Consider the following 22559-nt stretch of genomic DNA (forward strand, 5'->3'; position numbering starts at 1 on the left):
TATTTTAAATAGTTAAGATTTATGGAGAAAAAAAGTGAATAGTATTAAAATATTACAGTAAATACATGGGTCAAGTTACAATATTTGAAATAATACACAATTCAATTAATCCTCACCTTTCATTTTTTGTCAATATATCTTACAATAAATATTTAACTTCATCACATGAGAAACTTCTAACCAGAACCATGCTAAATAAAATTGACGGAAAGATACTCTGTATTTATTTATTTATTTATAAATTTTGTAGCCCATGCAATATAATATTTCATTTTAAAATAAATATACATACAATTTAATAATTAAAAAATAAAATTTTATATATTATACATATTTATAGATAATAAAATTATTTTAAATAATTTTGATCTAACTTTATAACTACGAATAATATACATCAACATAATTAATATTTTAAAAAATTAAATAATTTTAAAACATAATTTATTTTAAAATAATATTTTTATTGTATAATATTAAATTTTTAATTAAATTTAAGTAATCAACACATATTAATAATTATAAATTTAAAAGATAAGACTTTTAAAATGAATTTGAAATTTAAAAAATAAAAATAAATTAAGATAATTTTTATAAATATAAAAATAAATATTTAAAAAGTATATAATTTTATACATAATATTAAAAAATTTAAATAAAAACTTTAATTTTGAAAAATACAAATAAAAATCTATTATTACATGAAAGAGTGTAATTTACATGCAATATAAAATCCAAATGTCAGCACATGAGCTTTATCTTTTAGCACAACACGTGAATTTATTGGAGCTTGTGTCCAGAGGATCAGAGCAGTGTTCTTATTTTTTTTGGTCGAGCAGAGCCGTGCCAGTTGTAGGTTTACAAGAAAAAGATATACGTCAGCCAACTATGTAGCAAAAACAGATATCCATGCAGCACCTAGAAGCTAGAACATGTACTTCTTCAGAAGATCAAGATTTTCATATGGATGGTATATCAAAGTTCCATTGAAATAGGAAGAAGATAACCCGATCCAATCTGTGTCCTATATATGTCATGATCATCCTGAGATAATTGAGCATGCCCTCCTCCTATGCCCTTGGACTACCCCAGTTTGGTTTGGATCCCAACTAAACATCATCCCTAATGAAGGTAATGTTGATAGAATCGACAAATGGCTCTTAAACTTATTCATGCAGCCAAATCAAATCCCTCATCATGCAAAACAAGCTATTCCCCTAATATGCTATCTACATTGGTTTATTTGGAAAGGGAGCAATAAGTGCTACTTTCAGTCATCTACTCCTAATCCTATCCAGACAATTGAACATGCTCAATAATTGTTAAAGGAATTTTCTAAGGCTCAAAGACCCACCTCATGGAGACCTCTGCCACTGGACACTATCAAATGCAATATAGACACGAACTTCCTTCAAAGTAGGGGTATAGGAGCAGTAGCTGTTGTGGTGAGACACTCAAAGGGCTCTGTAATCTCTAGACTAGCCCGAAGAATAGCATCTCCATCAGCACTTGTTGCAGAAGCTCTAGCAACGAGAGAGGCCGTTGTACTTGTTCATCCACGATAGTCACCCTGAATATAACCCTTTTGATAATCTCTACCCAGATATGCAACTCACATCACTTAGGGTATCGGTGATAAAGTGTAAAAGCATGTCAAGTTAGATTTGTGTGGATCTACTTTAGAATGCTTGTATGTTAGGTAGTAGCTTGTCCTATTTTGTTTGGTGATCAAGAGGACATGGCATTGCTGCCTTGTTTGGGATATACTGAAAAAGTTGGAGTATAATATCTATAAGTGAAAATCAGGAAAATATTGACTTTAAGAGCTTTATGATCTAAATATACTACTTAGCTAAATAGGCATGGAGAGCCATCAACGATTCAGAATTCCACTTGGTTATAATATTAAATGGGATTTACTTCCCTCAGAAGGTGTTCCTCATACTCTAATTTATTTGGAAAGAGAGGAATCAAGCTGCTATAATTCTATAAGAGTCCACAATCAAATTTTCTTATTCACACAGAAACTCACTAACATGCAACATAACATCTACATACCAACTCTCCCTTTCTTACCCAAAGAAGTTCGGCTTAGAAATCTCCTATTGATGAGTTTATGAGGTGTAATATAGATGCAGGATATCAAATGGAGTTGTCCTCGTATAATAGTGTTAAATAGATCAAGTTAGAACAAGGGGTCGTTGAGCGTTTGCTGTAGCCCCTGAAAATTTGTGCTCATTCCTCATGCTCGGACAAGGGTTAAATTTGTCCAATCTATCTTTATATTTGTTTTTGGCATGCATACCTCCGTTGTACTTTCTATTCACTGTACTATATTATGTGTCATATCTTGGCTTTGATCCTTAGTACACAAAAAAAAAAATAAAAAAAATAAAAACAGCTATATTTTTACACGACCAAAGTAAAAATTAATTAATTTTATTTTTTTGATATTCTTTCTAATTATATTTATAAGAAATAATTATCACTAATTTTCTCTAAAATATAAGAAATAAAAATTGTTTTAAAATTAGCAGATAAATCCACTTACCATCTCATTTTGAAGGATAACTCTCGAAATAAATTAAAAAGAAAGACGTCTGAATAAGAGTGTCATCATCAATGATTAATGAAATCCGTCTATTAAATTTACATAGAATTTAAATTGGGAAGGAGTTAATGATTCTTTTAAAATTAATTAAAATAATGATTAGAGTGAAAATGAATAATACTTAACTCTAATTAAAGTCAACCCAAATAACGTTATCGCTAAGGACAACCTAAATAAGGGTCACAAAATCCGGGACAAATCGCTTCGGGTATTATTATTATTATTATTATTATTATTATTATTATTTTCCCAGCTAAGTAATGATTTGAATTCAACACTTGTCACCGTTGCTAAAAGAAATTAAAAACAAGGACTTGTCCATTTAGGGTGTTAATAGATTTCATTAAAATAATTTTATAAATAAAAATCGTTCGATACTACTGATTTTTTTTAATTTTATTATTTGATTAATTTAGTGATAAACTTGAATATGATATGAATCAATTTAAAGTAATTTAGATTATAATAATTTATTTTTTGTTTTGTTTTAAAAGTTCATATTTATGTTATAAATTTGAATATTTGAGTACTTTCTTAAAAAAAAGTGATTTTAAGAGTTATTATTTTTCTTCACGTATTTTGTTATATTGAGTATCTCATTTTATTTCTTAAATATTATTATTTTGATTTAACTTATATTATTTTAAATTTTAATTTTTAATATATCATAAAAAATTAAAAAAAGATCTATTTTGGTTTCTTAGATAAATTAAGTCTTAAATTATTACATTTTAATTTAATTTTTATATTTAAAATAAAATAATTATTGTTAATAATAAAGATATATATATATATATATATATATTCAATATTAAAAGCAAATAATGAAAATAAGTGACTTTTTTTTATCAACAACAAATATATTTTATTAAAACAAGGTACCAGAGGTACCGAAGAGTTACAAAAAAGGGAAGTAAGAGTACATGTTATAATGTCATAGTCACAATACAATAAGGTTATATAATTGTAAGCCTCCAAGGTAAAAACTTAAAAAAGCTAACCTCACTACACATTATGCACAAGCACGTATTTTGCAGAACTCAAAATTCACAATTCGAGACGAGAAACACGCACTTGCAGCATTAACCACATTATTGATTCAATCCCCCACTCTCTAATATATGCACATCAGATACATAGTAAATCTGATCATAATAAACTCCTACGAGGGTCTCATTCCAATCACCAAAGCTACCCAATTTTAATTTGCCTTTTGCAACTAGCCATTTTCACGAAAACCATTTAACTTGAAACAATAAATTAGCTACCAATTCGCATTTTTGTTTGAAGAGATGCGAGATTCGTTCATTCCATAGTGTCCACATCACAGTGCAAGACATAGTAAACCAACCCAAATTCAAATTTTGCAACAAAAAATATATTGAATTGACAAACACCAATCTACTAAATCATTTGGTACTACTAATACTATTCTCCACCATGACACACACTCCTTCCAATGTAGGAATAAATGAGCATGTACCTCTTCAAAAACTCTGCAAAAATTACAATGTACTTATGAATTAACAATACCACACTGCTGTAGGAAGACGATCTGGAAGACAACACCACATAAAAATAGACACCTTCGTTGACATTGGCAACTTCCACATCGATGCTAATAAGTGATTTTTGTATTGTCCCAGCCTTGTGCACAACACAGAATAAGCTTTAGCAACCGTATAATCGCCATTAGAATGACCTTGCCATCTCCAAGTGTTGGTATGATCCTGCAGAAAAGAAATGTTAGTAAAACCTTCTACCATCTCCACCTTCACCCTCTCATCCCTATCATTCAAAATTCTCTGCCAACTCCACTTCCAACGCCATATACCTGTTTCATCCCACTCCCTCATATCATCAATGAGATCATTTTGTTGTTCAAATACGCGAAATAACCTTGGGTAAACTATCTTCAAAGGCTGCTCGCCCACCCAAGTATCATGCCAAAAACGCGTTTTGGTCCCATTCCCAACATGCATTAGAAAAAAAGAATCCAACCATCTAACATGATTGTCACCAACCCTTTGAGGTTCCAAATTATTACCCCCCCCCCCCCCACCATTCTGATATATGACCCTCCACTCTCCAATTACTAACTTGATTACAACGATACTTCGCGGATAAGACATCATACCATAATTTCCCTTCTTCATGTAATAATCGCCACCTCCATTTCCCTAACAATGCCTTATTCATTAATCCCAAATTCTTAAAACCTAAACCTCCCACCTCTTTGTGTTGACACGTTTTTTCTCATGCCACCCATGCCACTTTCCTTTTAGAAGGATATGATCCCTAAAGAAAATCCCTTTGGATCCTCTCTACCATGTGAAGGACTTTCTTTAGTGCTTTGTATACTGACATCAAATAAGTGGGGATATTTGCCAATACCGCATTACTTCTATGTTCCCATTTACTTAGTTTACGTTGTAAGTCTTTGATCATAGGCAACCACATAGCAACTTGACGTGCTTTTGCTTCAATGGAAATCCCTAAGTACTTGAATGACACCCTCCCAACCTTACAATTTAGACACTCTGTAATTTCCCCTAACCATTCCTGTGATACATTAACACCCATCAATTGACTATCCATCAATCCCTGAGTGGAAGTGAGACAACATTTCCATAGATTTTGTTTCGGATTTGCCGAAGACTAGGAACAATTATGATGCTATTTGGCTGATTGTTAGTCGGTTGAATAAGGTTGCACACTTTCTCCCGATCAATATGAAGTATAAATTGGAGTAGTTGACAAACTTGTATGTGAGGGAGATAGTCAGGCTGCGTGCCGACTAGTGTGGTGTTCGACAGAGATCTGAGGTTTACCTCAAGATTTTGGGAGAGCCTGCAAAGGGCATTGAGTACTAAGTTGAAACTTAGTTCGATATATCATTCACAGACCGACAGTCAGACGGAGAGGACCATTCAGTCCTTGAAGGATCTATTGAGGACTTGTGTGATTGAGCAGTAAGGGACCTAGGAAGAATGTCTGCTGGTAGAGTTCATATACAACAACTGTTTTCATGCTAGCATTGGGATGATACCATTTGAAGTCTTGTATGGGCGGAAGTATAGAATTCCTCTGTGTTGGTATGAAACTAGAGAGGCAACTCTGTGTGCACCGGACATGATCCAGAAATAGAATGAGTAAATCAAGATGATTGGAGAGAAGATGAAGGCTGCACAGGATAGGCAGAAGAGTTACTATGATAAGAGGAGAAAGCTTTTGTAATTCCAGGTAGGTGACCATGTGTTTTTGAAGGTCTCACCTATAACTAGAGTTGAGAGAGTTATGAAATCTCAGAAGCTATCTCCTAAGTTTAGTGAGTCGTTCCAAGTGCTGAGTAGAATAGGTCCTGCAGCGTACCAGATAACATTACCTTTGAATCTCTCAAATCTACATCCATTGTTTCATGTATCTCAACTCAAGAAGTATGTGCCAGATCCTTCTCATGTGATTGACTTTGACCTAGTTCAAGTGATGGAGGGCTTGTCCTACGATGTATATCCGGTGAGAATTGCAAACCACCGTGTTAAGCAATGAGGGGCAAGGAAATCTCGTTGGTGAAGGTGATTTGGAGCTCAAGTAATAAGGGAGATGTCACATGGAAAACGGAGAGTAAAATGAGAGAGATATTCGGAGTTGTTTGTGTAAATTGTATGTTTGGTTGAATTTCGGGGACAAAATTATGTAAAGGAGGAGAGAGTTGTAACGCCTCGAGTTTTATAAATTGTTGATTATTAATATAAATACATGAGTTATTGTTTGAATGTGTATTTGATGTATGTGATGATATGAATATATGTAAATATGATTGCAGAGATAGCAATAAAATGTGGTTGAAATGTGGTGTAGACTTGTGATTAGGCTAAAATTGTTTGATATATAGGCTAAGTGTGTAATGCAGAGTGTTATCGCTGCAGCGAGGGGATTTTTGCTGTAGCGAGAGGGCCTTGGGCGAGTTAGGTTATTCTGTTATTTTCTCGCTACAGCGAGAAGCTCCTCACTGTAACGAGAAGACAACAGTGAGGAGTGCATTTTTAAGTGCAGTCTCGTTGTAGCGAGAGAGTCTCGCTAATAGAACAATCATGAAATAAAATAATAAATATTTATGAAATTCAACTAACTAACTGTAAAAACAACGAACAACAAATTGAAATAAAATAAGAGCTTATTTGGTGGATAAATAAGATGATAGAATAAGATTTGATAATTTATCCTATTTAACAGAATATGATAACTTATTCTATCCTATTATATTATAATATAAATTCTTATAATGGAGAGGGTGATAGATTAGGAAATATTTGGATAAAATAATTTTTTTTATTATGCTTGTATTTATAAGTTTTTAAAAATTTTTAAAGAAAATTATATATTTAAAAAATTATAAAAAATATTTTAATCATTTTATAAAATATATTTTAATTTTTAATAATTTTTTCTCTAATAATCATTTCTTACTTTTGGAAATAATTTTTTATTTTAAAAAAGTAAACAAAATTATAATAATTTAATATCAAATTTTAATATTATATATACGGGACGCAATGGATTGATAAGGAAATAGATTAGAATCGAATATGAAAGCGAAAAGATTAGTGAAAGGTGAGAGTGAACTAAGCAGTTGCAAAAATAAAGGACTAAACGAAGCCAAAGACGTAATTGCATGGAAAACAAACACTTCAGCCAAAACCAACAACAAGGATCCGCCGTACCATATGTCAGGTGGGGCCACCAAACCATTGGATCATCTACTGATCTTTTTCTGTTTTCCCATTTTACCCCATCTTCTTGACGTGGCATCATTTCATTGGGTCATTCTGTGGGCCCTCACCTTAACAAACCTGAGCCGCCCCGCACTCCCCAAACCCTCAACAAACTGTGACGTTCCTATTTTAAAGTGCTAAGTACCTTCGACTTCACCCTCTTCTCTTGCCATTGCCTGTTAGCCTCCAATTCTCATTATCTGCCAAAACCTCACGAAATTCACATTGAAAAAGCGACGCGTAAACTAAATCATATCCGGAAACGTAGCTTTGTTTGTTTTCCGGGAAAGGGCGGGGGAAATAAAGAGAAGAAAAGTTCCTTTTTATGGTTTTGTTGTTTGTTTATTCTGAGAATCTGATTCCTCAGCGCTGGGTTGGTAAAAAAAAATATTTTTTGAGGCGGGACTCGGATACCCAATTGGCGTTTGATGAAATGGGCAAAGGTGGGTTGAGGTGGTTTTGAGTGGTGGTGAATTGAATCGCGTTTGGAGCGGAATTGTGTTTAGAATTGAGGTTGGGGCATGTGATTGGAATTGTGCGATAGGGTAAGGGATGGCTCGGGATGGGAGCGTTGTGCCTGCGGACCCACAGGCAATGACGGTTGTGAAGAAGAAGACACAGCCTTCAAGGAGTTGGATTTTGTTTGATGAGACAGGGCAAGGTTCATTGCTGGATGTGGACAAGTATGCTATCATGCATAGGGTTCAGATTCACGCTCGTGATCTCAGAATCCTTGATCCCTTGCTCTCTTACCCCTCTACTATTCTCGGTCGTGAGAAGGCCATTGTTCTTAACTTGGAGGTGAGTCATTCTATATTTTCTATTTTTTCACATTTTTGTTTCTATTTTTCTTTTTTAATTTTTTTTTTATTCTGAGTTTCAGCATATCAAGGCAATTATCACAGCAGAAGAGGTTAGTGAGCTTTTCTCTGTATGCATTAATTTGTTAGATGTTACAGACGGTGAATGAAGTTTTGATCCTTAAATACATAAGTTGTCTGCCTCTCTGAATGAGCGGGATTGGAAAAATTATTGCATCTTATTTCTTGAAAAGAACATTATGAAATTAATACGAGGAACAAGCTTTCAGTTTTTTATTTTAGGCTGCTCATAATTGAAACACTTAGACTGATTGAGGAATGAGTATTAGAGGAATGGTAGGTGGGGCATAATCTTATCTTATGCATTTAATGGCATGACTAATTGGAGGAAAGGTTGAATTTTGGTTACAAAATTTTGCTATTGAAGGAAACGACTATACTGACAATAAACTACTTGTTTCTAGAGATTGTGATGGCTTTGATTCCACATTCTGATTATAAATAATTTGTGCTATAGGTACTGCTACGGGATCCGACAGATGAAAATGTGGTCCCTGTTGTTGAGGAATTGCAAAGGCGATTGCCTCATGTGAGTGCCACTCATCAACAGCAAGGAGATGGTAAAGAGTATCTTGGCGGCCAAAATGATACTGAAGCAGCTGATGAAGATGGTATGTTAGATTAAAATGACCCATGAGTTAAAAGGAAGCTTATTGACTGCATTTGTTCCTCTTAAAATATCACTTTGTATTTGCTTCGTCTCTTGTCCTTGTTGCTGAATTAATTAGAATTGAAACATTTTCCCCCTTATATCTGAGGGATCTCTATATTATGAAATGTAGAGTCGCCCTTTGAATTCCGGGCCCTGGAGGTAGCGTTAGAAGCCATTTGTAGTTTCCTCGCTGCACGTACAACAGAATTGGAGATGGCTGCTTATCCTGCATTAGATGAACTTACCTCCAAGGTACATATGTAATTGAAGTCTTTCTCTTCTTGTTTCTTCTCTCTTGTTTTCGGTTTTAATCAGAGACCCCCTGGCCTATACCCTTTCCTCAGATATAGAATAAGCTAATAAATAAGAAACTTCTTGAAAGTGGGTGAGGGGAATTTTCTTCCTTCATCTCAAATATAATATCCTTTTGATTTCTTGTACTTATCATTGAGGTGTTCATTCTGATTATGGTTGCCTTCTTTAAGAAGGTTTCTGTTTGTTGGCTTGAAACATGGGTGCTCTATTTCTATGTTTGAATTGTCTTGAGGAAGCTGCTCCCTTTTTTCGTTCATTCGTGACTTTTTTTTGGTTCAGTTATGAGCTTTAGAATATTGTAATCTGCAGATTAGTAGTCGTAATTTGGACAGAGTTCGTAAACTGAAGAGTGCAATGACAAGGCTGACTGCTAGGGTTCAAAAGGTATGGCAAATTTTTCCATGCTAGTGAAAATTTTGTGTAAGGAAAAAGCCTATTTTCTGTTATGTGAACATGTCCTGCACCCTCTGCCTCTCAATGCTGTTGATATTTTGCACATTTTTAAACTGAGAAGGGTTATCCATTTATGGTGATGCATGAATGCATGAGAAATTCATTTTAAAAAAAATGTCATCATAAAGTTTGCTGGAGTTTGATAATTTGGATGGTGTGCTTTCAAGATCAGAAGATTCAATTTCAACTACCTTATATTGGATTACTATCATGGATAATCTATAATATATGTTTCTCCATTCTTGAGACCGGTGATTGCTTATATATACTAGGTGGTTTTGCCTTAATGGGAACTTAAGGAACTTTTAGGATCTCCATGCTGAAATTATATAACCCTAAGTGACTAAATTTCCTTGATCAATTTTAAGTTGAAAACAAATTGTATTCCTTTTTCCACTCCCATCACCAGTTCTTGTTATTTGGTACAGGTCAGAGACGAGCTTGAACAATTGCTGGATGATGATGATGATATGGCTGACCTATATCTGTCAAGAAAGTTGGCTTCATCATCACCAGTTAGTGGATCAGGTCCTGCAAATTGGTTTGCTGCCTCGCCCACTATAGGATCAAAGATATCTAGAGCAAGCAGAGCAAGTATAGCAACAGTTCGTTTAGAAGAAAATGATGTGGAAGAGCTTGAAATGTTACTTGAGGTTATAATATTGTTTGCTTTTAAAAATTGTAGGAAAGGAATGAATCTTCCATTTTCTGTTTAATGTGAAAAAAGACTGCTATAAATAATGTTTGTGAATTTTGCAGGCTTATTTCAGTGAAATTGATCACACATTGAACAAATTAACCACGGTAAGTGTCATATCTGTGTGTACATGTGCAATAGGAAGCTGTAAATCTTAATTATAGTATATGGGAGATACATTTATATGAAGTATTTTGGAAGATTGTTTGGCTGTAAACATGGAGAAAAGATATGTTTTGTTTCACTTCTTAATTTAGAGCCTATGATCTGTTATCTAATTTAATTACTAGACAGTGAACTGAGTGCCTGGCCTTTTTGGTAAAAACTTTTAGTTTCACACTAGTAAGCATTTTAAAGATTGACCAAATTAATTCTCCGATTTTACACACTGTTCACTGCATTAATATTGCAAAATTGATGGTGAACAAAGGGGATATGCATTTTTCTCTCTCTTCCTTCTTCCCGTTTAAACATTAAATTTGAACTTCAAGTTGATATTCAAAATATTGTTTTGAAAGCTTTTTTGCACAATTATTTTGAAAATTTATCCTCATTAGTTGTGAGAATTTTGGTGAGATGATATACCCTTTCTTGGATTCCTTCTAGTCTGAGATTGAGTGATTTATGCTATTAATCCTTTTGGATCAGATAACCATATTTGGATATTTTTCTGTATCCCTTTGCCCCCTTTGCCCCTGTAATTGAATATTACCGTGATAATCATGTTGTAATGGTGATTCTATGACTAAGTCTTGCTTTCAAGATTCCTGATTTTATTTGCAATGAGATGTGTTGGATACTCTACCTAATAGATTAGGATATTTTAGAAAGAGTTTGTTAACTAGGGTACTCTTTTGATGTTTGCTTAGCCTCTTTAAAAGTCTGTGTTATGAACTTGAATAGGTTTGCTTGAACACTGAATTTTTTAATAGATAGTTTTAGCTCAGCAACCAGTTACCATATAATGTATGAGTCAGGATTGTCAAACACGAGGTGTTATATAATTGTTGATTTGAAGGTTCTTATCAAATAGATCAACTTTATATAATTTCACACAAAAACAAAATGATTAGGTACTTCATCAAATTATTTTATTTTTACGTTTGATATTTTTTTAAAATATAAGTAAATATTAAATTTTGGATTACATACTTACAAATATCCAGATTATATAAAATTTAGTATACATGATTATAAAGATAATATAAAATGATTCAACTATTAGATTGATAAATTTTACATTCTATGAAAAGTTATTAACTGGTGTAAGTGTCTTTAATTTGACATTTGGTGTTAATGAATCCTGACTTATTATATGTTATACACACGAACATACTCTAATTACTTTCTTTTCTTTTCATTTAAGCTACGAGAGTACATTGATGATACTGAAGATTATATCAATATTCAAGTAAGTAGCTAGCAATTTACTGGTAATAAATGTTAGCATCTAGTGAATGGCACATAATACAAGTGATTTTTTTTCCATTCTGCAGCTTGACAACCATCGTAATCAGCTGATTCAGGTGCCTTTTATGTTTCTGCACTGTGCAATCTATCAATATTCTGTAATGTTTTATACTTTATTTTTATAACTAGCTAAACTGTCTTCAATTTTTATGCAGTTAGAGCTCTTTCTTAGCTCTGGAACTGTTTGTCTATCTTTCTACTCCCTGGTGGCTGCTATATTTGGCATGAATATCCCATATACTTGGAATGAGAACCATGGTTACATGTTCAAATGGGTACACCAAACTATTACTATTTATGCAAACACGTGTGCATATTAATATTTAGCTGCAGAATTTTGTACTATATGTTCTGAATAAAGATGTTTCTTGCAGGTAGTTATTGTCTCGGGGGTATTTTCTGCTGTGATGTTTCTCATGATCACATTCTATGCTCGCAAAAAGGGATTAGTTGGATCATGAAAATCAACCTGCTGAGAAAAAGGGGTGCCGAGAATCAATTATTGGACTCGTACAAATAATAATTACGTTGCTAAGCTTTATAGGTGATTCAAGATGTTGAGTTATTGGGTATATGCTTTAGTAACAACTGCTATAAGGATCAAGTCCCTAAGTTGATTATATATTGATTGAGCGGGTGTTAGCCTTGCGGATCTGCTACTTCCAAATACTCAACTGTTTTGTTCTCTGGAATCAAGCATTGGACACAAGTTGTAAATACAGTCTCCAGATTCAAAGTTGATTCTTGATTTCAAATAATTTTTAAGACCCTGATATGTAATTAAATTAAGTTGATTATGTTAACCTTTACTCTCTTTTTCTTTCAATCTAAGTCTAATTTGCTTCTGTTCCCTCCTAGATAAAGATTGATCGAGTAGTTCATTCAATAGATGCCGTTTAGTTTACATTTCCTTTGTGTTTCCAGTTTCTGTAACTTCGAATACACGCCCCTAGATGAGTCATTGCAAATCGTGTTCAGACTGAGAATAGTTTGAAATTATGTTGAACTACTGGCTTTTGCTTGTTCATTTTTTAAATCTAATGCTTAGTGGATTCAAATGTCTTGGTTCAACACAGAAAGCATGTTAGTGCAAATAATAAATTTAAAAATCTTTTTAACTTTATAGACATGTTAGGAAAAATAAGATGTTTAACTTATTTTAATAAGTTTCATTAAATTTATGGCATAATATATCATTTAAAAGAGTTTATTAAATAAATGCTTTAATGAACTTTGTATCAAAAGTATTTTATACACACAATTTAATGTTTTTTTAAGTATTAGTTTTAGCATTTAAAGTTGAGTTTATGCATTAAAAATAAATATATTAATTATATTAAAATTATGAAAACATAATACATATTTCTGTTTTCATAATTTTAAATACATATTTATCTATATTTTTTATTTCTTTTAAATCTTATATGTTTATTTGAATTTGAATTTTAATTAATTTTAAATTTTAAATTTTGATACATCGTGTCAAATGAAATATACATTTCTTTGTAGGTAAAATATTATAATATTACTGACCAAAAAAATTATTATAATCTTAACTGATCTTTATTTGAATTTGAAATTTAAATTTAAAACACCATAAAAAATTATATGTCTTGATTTTGATAATTTATTAAATGTTCTCTTCAATTAATTCTCACTTCTTTAATTTATTTCTATTTATTATAATAAAATAGTTACTTTTTTTTAACTTAGGTGTTTATTTATAAATTTTAGGAAGTTAATTTGCACATTTAAGACATGTACTTGTATACATTACTTTAATCTATCTATATAAAATTTTATATTTTAATTTTTACACATAATATATTAATTTTATTTAAATCCCTAAATAAAAAAATGATCGTTTCGGCTTTACGGTTTATCCTGTGTTTGGACCTTGGAAAGTGACATTCTTATCCTCGTTAAGTGTGCATATATGCATTTAGTGAATGTTGAATGTCTAATGGCCAATTTAATGAGTCTTGTAACGGCTACTAAAAGGTTCATGCGTGACATGCAGAGCAACAACGTGTAAACTATTTGTCAGAATCGTTAAGATAATAATAATATATATTTTTCAAACATAGAAAGCAAAACTACTCCCCATTCTTCATTTCTAAATCACAACTGCAGATTATCTAAATTTTATTGGAAGAAGAAGAATATACTTAATCAACCACCATCTCTTCTCTTCTCTTCAGGTATTTCTATCTCTATTTTCCCTTTTCTTCTTTAATTAACTTAGATCTCACCCTAAATTTAGAGATTTTCCCATCGGATTTCTATCTCCGATCAAATATTAAAATAATTTTAATCCTACATCTATATATAATTTAGTATTTTTATTTTAAATTCTTTTTTAATTATATTTAAAACAAAATTTAATAATCATACTCTTATTTATCGATTTTCAAATAGACGCGTCGAAGCAAAACTTGAAGATAAAGATTAAAAAAATTTAAAATACAGAGACAAACAAACGAGAGAGTACTTTGTATTTCTACCCTGTGTCGGTGGCATATCTACTTAGAATGTTAATTTAGGTGATGATCAACAAATCTTGACTCATAGCTAAAACTTTTAGATTTGTTGATATTTATACATTTCAGCAACTTTTTATATAATGTAGTATTAATAAATTTAATTCATGAATTCTTTTATATTATCTTTATGATTATATACATTAAAATTTACACAATTTAGACATTATAGATATGTTGTCCAAAATTTGTTAGTTATTTATATTTTAAAAAAATGATTTATTTTTAAATTAATAGTTAAATTGATCAATTTCACATTTTCTAAAAAATTATTAAATTATATAAGTGTTTAAATTTAACATAAGAAACAAAAATACTTGAATTTTTCCGTCATATTCACTCTCTTGTGTTGAGTTATTTGAACCTATTCTAATTTCTTTATTTATTTAGACAATTTATTTGCATATTATCCTTTTGAAATCTTCATTGCTAAACTAAAGCATTTTTTAAAGTTTCTTTAATCCTCACTTATCAACATGATTTCGTCAACATTGAACAATTAATTTGATCTTAGTTTTCTTTCTTGATGCACCTCTTCTTTCGTATTATATTGCATGATAGGATAGGAGTTTTCTTGTTCTTTTTTCCCTAGCACGTTGATTTGTAGTTCTGCGTTTATTCCATATTATTTGTAGAAAATAATTATTTCATCAATTTATATTGAAATTGATATCTTATTAAATTTTTAAAATTATTATTTAAAATAGGCAAATATTTTCAAGACATTTAAGTAAACTTTTAAAAATTATTGTTTTTGATATTTTCGACTCATAGGTTGGTCCAGCGAAACACAACATAAGTCAGATCAAAATATTTATTCTCTTCGAATTTATAATGTCTGCTGCTCAGCTCATAGCATTAGAAACTATTATAAGAAAACAAAAAATATGAAGATAACACTTGACACTTAAGCATAAGAGAATGGAAATCTAGAATGTTAGAGATTGTTTGATTTTTAAAATTTATTTTTTAATTTTAATTACTATTTTATCATATTATTTATTTATTTTTTCTAATTTCAAACTCTGTATCGCTTTCAGCATTTTTATAAATCTTAGTAAACAAGAAAAAGAAAAAAGAAAATGACAGTTTTATAATTAAAAATAAAAATAAAAATCATATTTTTTTAAAATTAGATATCGTTAGGTTCATATTATTAATGGAATCAAAATATACTATTTTTAAAATTTATCATCTATTTTCTTTTAAAAATACACTAAATACCTAGTTACATATAATTTGAGTTTTTGCTTTTAAACAATAATATTTTTAAGAATTGTTTTTATCCTCATTAATCCATATAACTTTTTCTATATTGAGCATATATAATTCTATTTTTATATAGAATTTTAGGTCCTCTTTAATGTTAACACTTAAAATTTAATTTCAATTTCAATGTGAGTTAAAATTTAAAACCTTAATATATTATATTAAATTAAAAATTATAGTAATTCTGTCACATAATTGCTTCCAGTGCAAAAGATACTTGTAGTATAGATAACAAAATTAAAAAAAAAAACTAAAATTTAAGATTATTGTAATCTTACTTAATTTTAATTTTTGTCAAATAATTCATTTTGATTCATTTTTATCTGAAAAATGATATCAAATAACAAAATTCGTATGTTATATGGGTTGTCGTTTTAACATGTCTCTCAAAAGTTACCAAAAATTGGGTCTCACAGGCCTGTTTTGTGTGCGATCATCACGCTACACGTTATATGTCACAAGGCCGTGATATATATATATATATATATATACCTCAAACATGATTAATTTTATACCAAAAGTGCATTTACGATAGCTAAGAACAAAAAGAAAGAAAAAAGAGTGCATAAACAAAATATATTAATAAGTGTATTAAGAATACAAAAAGATTATCGTAGGGATTACCCTCCTAATCCTATTTGTTCTGTTTTATTTATACCCTTCAAATAACACATGCCGTTTCTTCTTTCGCTGTAACATCTCGTTCCTTCGAACACACACTCTCTCTCTCACACACACAATCATAGATAGATTTATAGATAGGTTCATTCTTGGTTACATTTTATGTTTTTTAGACTCCAATAGAAAAATCCAAAACAGCACAACCATAGTACAAATCGAACAAGACATGCATATGCATTCGATACTCCAAGAATCCCACTTTTTCGTTTTCCTCGACCGCTATCCTTGATCAGGAATCGACTCATCATAGGATCATACACATCCTTGAAACCCTTTGTTTTTCTCTGGCAGTGGAGCGATTTTCATCGTGATTCCCGCGGGTTTCTCGTTGAGAATGATGTAAAACCGCATGTTTTTATTCCATGCTCCTTTGTTTGGTGACATGCACCATGCGAGATACGTGAGTGTGGAGGTGCTTGTGTTTTTTGTTGTGTTCATTTGTTTATGTGTGTGTCCTTGTCAGAGACCGATATAAAGACAATAACAATGACAAGCCTAACGGTGAAGGTCAATACGGCTAGCCTCTCCTCATGCTTGACATGTCTTTTATGTAATAAGTGGTTCACAAACGCCACAACTATTTCAGAATGCTTGCATACTTGTAAGTGCTTCCTTTCTCATCCACCTTTTCTTTTCTGTTTCTCTTCCTTCTATTCTGTTATCTTCTTTTCAATATTTTTCTTCCTCAGAAACCTTGGTTGTTGAAGTTCATGGTATGTGCCATCTTTATCTTTTGCTTCTCTTTTTTTTACCTTTTATGTTTTTGGAAACCATAATGCTTTATACTCTGTTTTTTGGGCTTGCTTATCTAGTGGATTTATTGGAAGTCTTCGTTAATCATATATTGATTTAGCTTCCATGCAGATAAGATATTAACTGTTAAATTTTGATATTTAGTATTTACACATAATGTGGAAACTGCCAAGTATTTTGTGGCATTCTGTGTACTTTAAAAGCAAAATGTGATACTGTTTGCAATCTGCATGATTTTGAGTTGTTTGTTTCAATTGAAATGCAGATATCTTTTCATGAGGATTGTTCCAAGCAGCATGATTTTATAAAAAGAAATCAGTTAAATTTTATAGGCTTAACTGAAATGTAACAGGTTTTGGTTTTTACCTTAGACTTGGTTTTAAACAATAAGGAACAAGATATACTTGCTGTACAATCAGAAAATATCTCTCCAAGTTTCAGTAAATTCATGATTTTATACTGATAGTTGATGAAATATTTTTTTACTCCTTTGATAACCTTATATTATAGGGTCTTGGTATCAAACACGAGTGTCTGCTTGGTAAAAGTAGAATGAACATGGGGAGGTAGGAAATGAGAGATGTGTCTGCAGAGTTATACCCAAATTACTTGTTGATTTTCTTCTGTTTTCATTCTTGCATTATTGGAGCTTGCGCTTATGCTTAGTCATGTTAATTGCCGTGACTAATACTTGTGTATGATTGTGCTAGAAACTAGGCCTCAATCTCCATCATTCTCATACTTTTTTATTTTATTTTTAATGTAATGAATTTGATTCATTGTTTTTCATTTTCGTCATCCTTTCTGTTTCTCAATCTCTGTATACAAGCCTAAATCTTCGAGTTCAACAACAGTTTGCAGGGAATGTATAAATAAGAAGTTAATAGATGAGAAATTAGAGCACTGTCCAATATGCAATGCAGACTTGGGTTGTTCTCCACTCGATAAATTAAGGTAGTCACCAGAAACATGGCAGATTAGTCTTTACTCGCTGCTTCAGTAATTGGTCTCATCATTTAAATATACCATGCTGATTCATATCATCATATGAGTATCTTGACAGTACAATTTTATTTTATTTTTTGGTCAAAACACTTGGTTTTCAGCCTAGAACTATGCAAACAAATATGATTGTTTGTAACAACTCATGCACCATGTGGGAGAATTCATCAGTCCAATTCTTCAATTTTCCTTTTTCTTAAGATTTTGTGATGATTCAACTCATTTCATTTATTACTTTTCCTCCCCAATTGTGTAGCTTTTCTGAATTTTATCTGACTCCTATATTGTTTTGAAAATGAACAGAACAGATCGCAGTTTGCAAGATTTGAGGGAGAAAATCTTCCCATATGAAGTGCAAAATGCTAAGCCACCATCCAATGTTCGTTCAGTTACATCGCTAACCAAAAGAAAAAAGAAATCTCTATCTTCATTAAAAGTCAATGCAAGAATAGCCAAAACTGCTGCAAGAAGAGTTTTCATTCCAGAAGATTCAGATTTTTCACCTCCTAAACCTGACAAAGTGGAAGATGTTAAGAAAGATGAAGACAACTGTGGGGTAAAAGTTCTGAAAGAAGTTTCTTCAATTCTATCTGCAAGAAAAGCAAAAGCTGCAGCTAGAATCAAATTTATTCGAACTGAACTACCTCCTACTTGTCAACTTGAGAAGGTAACAGGAGAAGAAAACAAAGACGATGATCACCCTCAGCTTGAAACTGCCAACAAAACTTCCAGAGATAGAGTTCAGGTAGATAAAGCTCTTGTTCTTTATTTTTTCCGTGTTTCTGCTTTCAGGATCCTAGTGGTTTTTTAATGATTTTGTCCTTTCATTATTATCTGAAAGATCTTTACGTATGTGATTTAGTTAGTGCATGGCTATTTCCTGAGTATTTACTATGATTAGCAGAATTCTTCAAAACCAGATTCAAGTCAACAAATATTGCCCAAGAAGATTTTAGGGAGAAGTGTTGAGTTATGGAAAGAAAAGGCTGATATGTCTGAGCCATTAAGTTGCCTGATGGAAGCTGCAAGCAAAAGCAAGTCTCGTAATAAATACACCATGCAAGAAAATGGTGCCATACCAGTGTTGGTGGACGCTAATGACAATGACTCTCAAGTGCCTAAGGTCAAAGTCAACAAACATTGTCATATGAAAAAGGCCGCTGGTGAACAAAATGAGTCGACTCCTTCAGAATCAAATCAAGTCAAACTTCAAAAGCTGCAAAATACCCAAGAAAAAAGACCCAAATTCTCTCAGGACTTGAATTTTCCAGCACAACCTGTGATTGGTTCAAACACTAAAAGCAACATAGGATTTGGTCCAGTCTGGTTCTCCTTGGTTGCTTCAGAAGAAAAGTAGGATTAAATTTCATGGCTTATTTAATATTATATTAAATGTTGAGTATCTGACTTTTGAATTTCTGGATACAGGGAAGCATGGGCAAGATTGCCACAAATAACTTCCTGCTACATAAGGGTCATGTGAGCTTTATATTCCCATTTTTTGTTTTCTGATGATTTTAGTTCATTCCTTTCTTTTTCAGTTCTTGAATGAACATGGCATGCATGAAATAATTGTTTATCCGACTGATTTTTGAGTTACAAGCTGTCTCAGTATATTCACTTTTATATACTCTAAACTATACTTTCATTGCCCTCCTCAGGCTTTCTTGGTCTATATTAGTACTTCTTCTAAGTATGTGTCATATGATATCATTCTTATACTTAAAGAGATATGTGTCATAAGATTTTGTACCCTTTCTGAGATACGCTTACGAATTTTGTTCCTCGCTGAGGTTCCATCTTTAATCTTTCCTTTACCTTTAAAGCGTGCATCGTGACTTCATATTTCTGAATTTTTAATAATTGGAAAGGTTTTCTTCCGGTGCCCCATTAAAATAAAATGACTATGGCTTTTTGGTTTACGAATTTTCCAAAAAGAATATTAGAAAAGGGAAAAATCTCTTCTATATGAGCGATTTTAGTGGATAAAGATTCTGTTATTTAAATTAAGGATGAATATGCACTTGTTACGCATTTTAAAGACGAGTTCTATTTACAGGCCTAATATATATATAAGATTACTCAACCGAAATGGTTTTATTTGTCTTTCTTTTCTATAGCAATAGCATAGACTGATATAGCTGATAAGTTCCACTAATCAATGTTCACATTGTTACAGGGATGGTAGTTTACCTGTTTCTTTTATTAAGAGGTACATCGTGAAGAAGCTTGGTCTTGCTAGCGAAGCTGAGGTAATTTGGTTTTTCTCTTTGCTAAGAGGCTAAGACTAATACGTAGCACCCTTATAGTAGAATAAAACAAGATAAAATAAATTTTTTTAAATAAATTAATATTAATTTATACTCTCTTAATTTTTTAATTAACTTTTTAAAACAAACATAAGTTTATTTTAACTTATAAATAGTATTTTACTTATTTTTTCTTTTAATTTTCTTTTCTTATAAATATTTATCCAAACTCGAACTTACCCATTTTTCAGAGCTAATTGGTTTTGTGATGTACTCTGACAGGTGGAGATTTCATTACGAGGTGAGCCAGTCTTATCCTCATTGCAACTGAAAAACTTAGTAGACTTGTGGTTGCAAACAGTGCCAGGCAATGAGATTCAGACATCTGTTGGAAGCTCAGCCAAGGATTTTGTTATGGTTCTTTCATATGGTCGAAAGGCTTGACTTGAGAGTTCATAATCTACCCTGCTATGCTTTCTTAAAGAAATTTTAATAATTTTCTTTCTAACTAAAGCCCCATACATGTTTGATTGAGTTTATGCGTGGCATATACATGAGATTTACAACAGCTTTTATTGATTGAACGAAAAGAATAAATATTTTACTCAGATTTACTTCTTTAATGTTATGAACTATGAACTTTTTATATTACTTTTTTATTTTCTTTTATGTTTCTGTTTTTTCTTTGGCGATCAAGTAGAAAATATACGTTACAAATCACTGCTTTCATTCAGTAATGTAGCCAATCTGATTTAGCTTTTAGCATCACAAAAGAAATCACATTTTTTTTGTTTTGGCGTGAGTAATAGTTACGATAGAAATATGTTCTGTTTCGCAATAAACCGTCAGTTCATTATTTGTTTATAGAAAATGATTTACTTGCAGCCCTTGAGATATATACACCATGGGAGAGAAGAGAGTTAGGAAATGGAAGAGAGAAATTTAATAAATATAACAACGAATATTATAAAAAAAAAAAAGAGAGAAAAAAGAAGAAAAAGAGGTGTAAAGGAGTTTAAAAAAATAAAGTTATTTATTTATTCATTTTGACAAGTAATTTATTTTGGAGGAGATAAGCATAAGGAAATGAGTTCAATTGCAGACTAACATTATGATTCATTTAATAATATTTAAGTCTATTAATAATTTCATTAATTAGTGATAAGTTTTGAATACTTAATACTTATTTATTTATGTATAAGTGTTAAAGAGAATCAATTCTTTCCGCTCCATTTTTTAAAGTATGTTAGATTTTTTAGTCTAACCCATTTAAAAGTAAGTTGACAAGCCTACAGATTAATGGGTTGACTTGCCTAAAATTAATATCAAAATTAAAAAATTATAAAAAATATTTTTTTATATTAATACTTAATTAATAAATATTATTTCTGTTAAAAAAAAAGCTTAACAAAAGCTAGTACACCCTAACTCGCATTTTAACAAGTTAAAATGGAGTAGATTAAGTGTACTAATAAATATAAAATATTTAATTTAGTTTGTCATTTGACATTCTTACATTTGAGCTTAATCTTTAGATTTATGATAAGTGTTAATAGAAAGTGTGGTTAAGTCTTACAATAACATTCAATTGCTCTCTAACTTTGTCCCATTAAAAACTTAAAATTTGGAGTATGTGATTAAACAAAAGGAATGCTTGACTCCTTATTTCATAATATTCATACTTGCATTGGCCCGTTACAACTCATGATATCTACAAGAAGTAAGTAATTAAATCAATATTCTAAATTTATATAAGATATTTATTAACATAAAAAAAATTTCCTTAACTTTAGACCTAATGAGTTGTACCTATAATACCTTTTAAAAATTTAGATTATCATTTTAATTACTTACTTCTTGTTCTAAACATAATGATTGCCACTAATAATATCTAATATGATGTAAGAATCTTACAAATTATAATTTTTAATGAAACAAATTTAAAGAGCAATTGAGTGATATTGTATCGGCCGCACTCTAACTACATTATTTATTAACATTGTCTACCTCTTATCATGGAGGTCCACACTATCTCTAACATGGTCAAAGTTCATTAGCAATTGATTGCATTATTACTAAGTTTGAAGATCATCAAATAAATTTGAATATTAACCCGTTTTGCAAAACAACAAAAAATTTACAATATATGAAAAAAATTTAAAATTAGAAACATGCAAATTTATTTATAAATTGTAAATCAAGGGACAAAAT

The 22559-nt window shown here is 31.2% G+C and overlaps 2 protein-coding genes across 4 annotated transcripts; both read left to right on the top strand.

Annotated features, from left to right (window-relative positions):
* The first annotated feature begins 7544 nt into the window (after positions 1-7544).
* LOC113872013 (magnesium transporter MRS2-2-like) lies at positions 7545-12794 on the top strand. Of its 3 annotated transcripts, XM_027509167.1 has the most exons (11): positions 7545-8187; positions 8270-8299; positions 8725-8878; positions 9050-9171; positions 9544-9618; positions 10116-10340; positions 10447-10491; positions 11751-11795; positions 11881-11910; positions 12010-12129; positions 12229-12794. In XM_027509167.1, the coding sequence occupies exons 1-11, from the start codon at positions 7939-7941 to the stop codon at positions 12313-12315; spliced, it is 1182 nt and encodes a 393-aa protein (XP_027364968.1). In that variant the 5' UTR covers positions 7545-7938; the 3' UTR covers positions 12316-12794. The 3 variants fall into 3 exon arrangements, with proteins under 3 accessions (XP_027364968.1, XP_027364970.1, XP_027364969.1); XM_027509169.1 differs by lacking the exon at positions 10447-10491 and having other exon boundaries at positions 7569-8187; XM_027509168.1 differs by lacking the exon at positions 8270-8299 and having other exon boundaries at positions 7569-8187.
* A 5844-nt stretch (positions 12795-18638) lies between these two features.
* Positions 18639-20792, top strand: LOC113871689 (E3 ubiquitin protein ligase DRIP2-like). Its single transcript, XM_027508787.1, has 7 exons — positions 18639-18655; positions 18697-18844; positions 18892-18948; positions 19004-19425; positions 19528-19578; positions 20279-20351; positions 20631-20792. Exons 1-7 carry the CDS (start codon positions 18639-18641, stop codon positions 20790-20792), a joined length of 930 nt encoding a protein of 309 aa, XP_027364588.1.
* Positions 20793-22559: the final 1767 nt, after the last annotated feature.

The sequence above is a fragment of the Abrus precatorius genome, unplaced genomic scaffold (genome assembly GCF_003935025.1).
Source record: "Abrus precatorius isolate BTA unplaced genomic scaffold, Abrus_2018 Scaffold7, whole genome shotgun sequence".
NCBI classification, from domain to species: Eukaryota; Viridiplantae; Streptophyta; class Magnoliopsida; order Fabales; family Fabaceae; genus Abrus; species Abrus precatorius.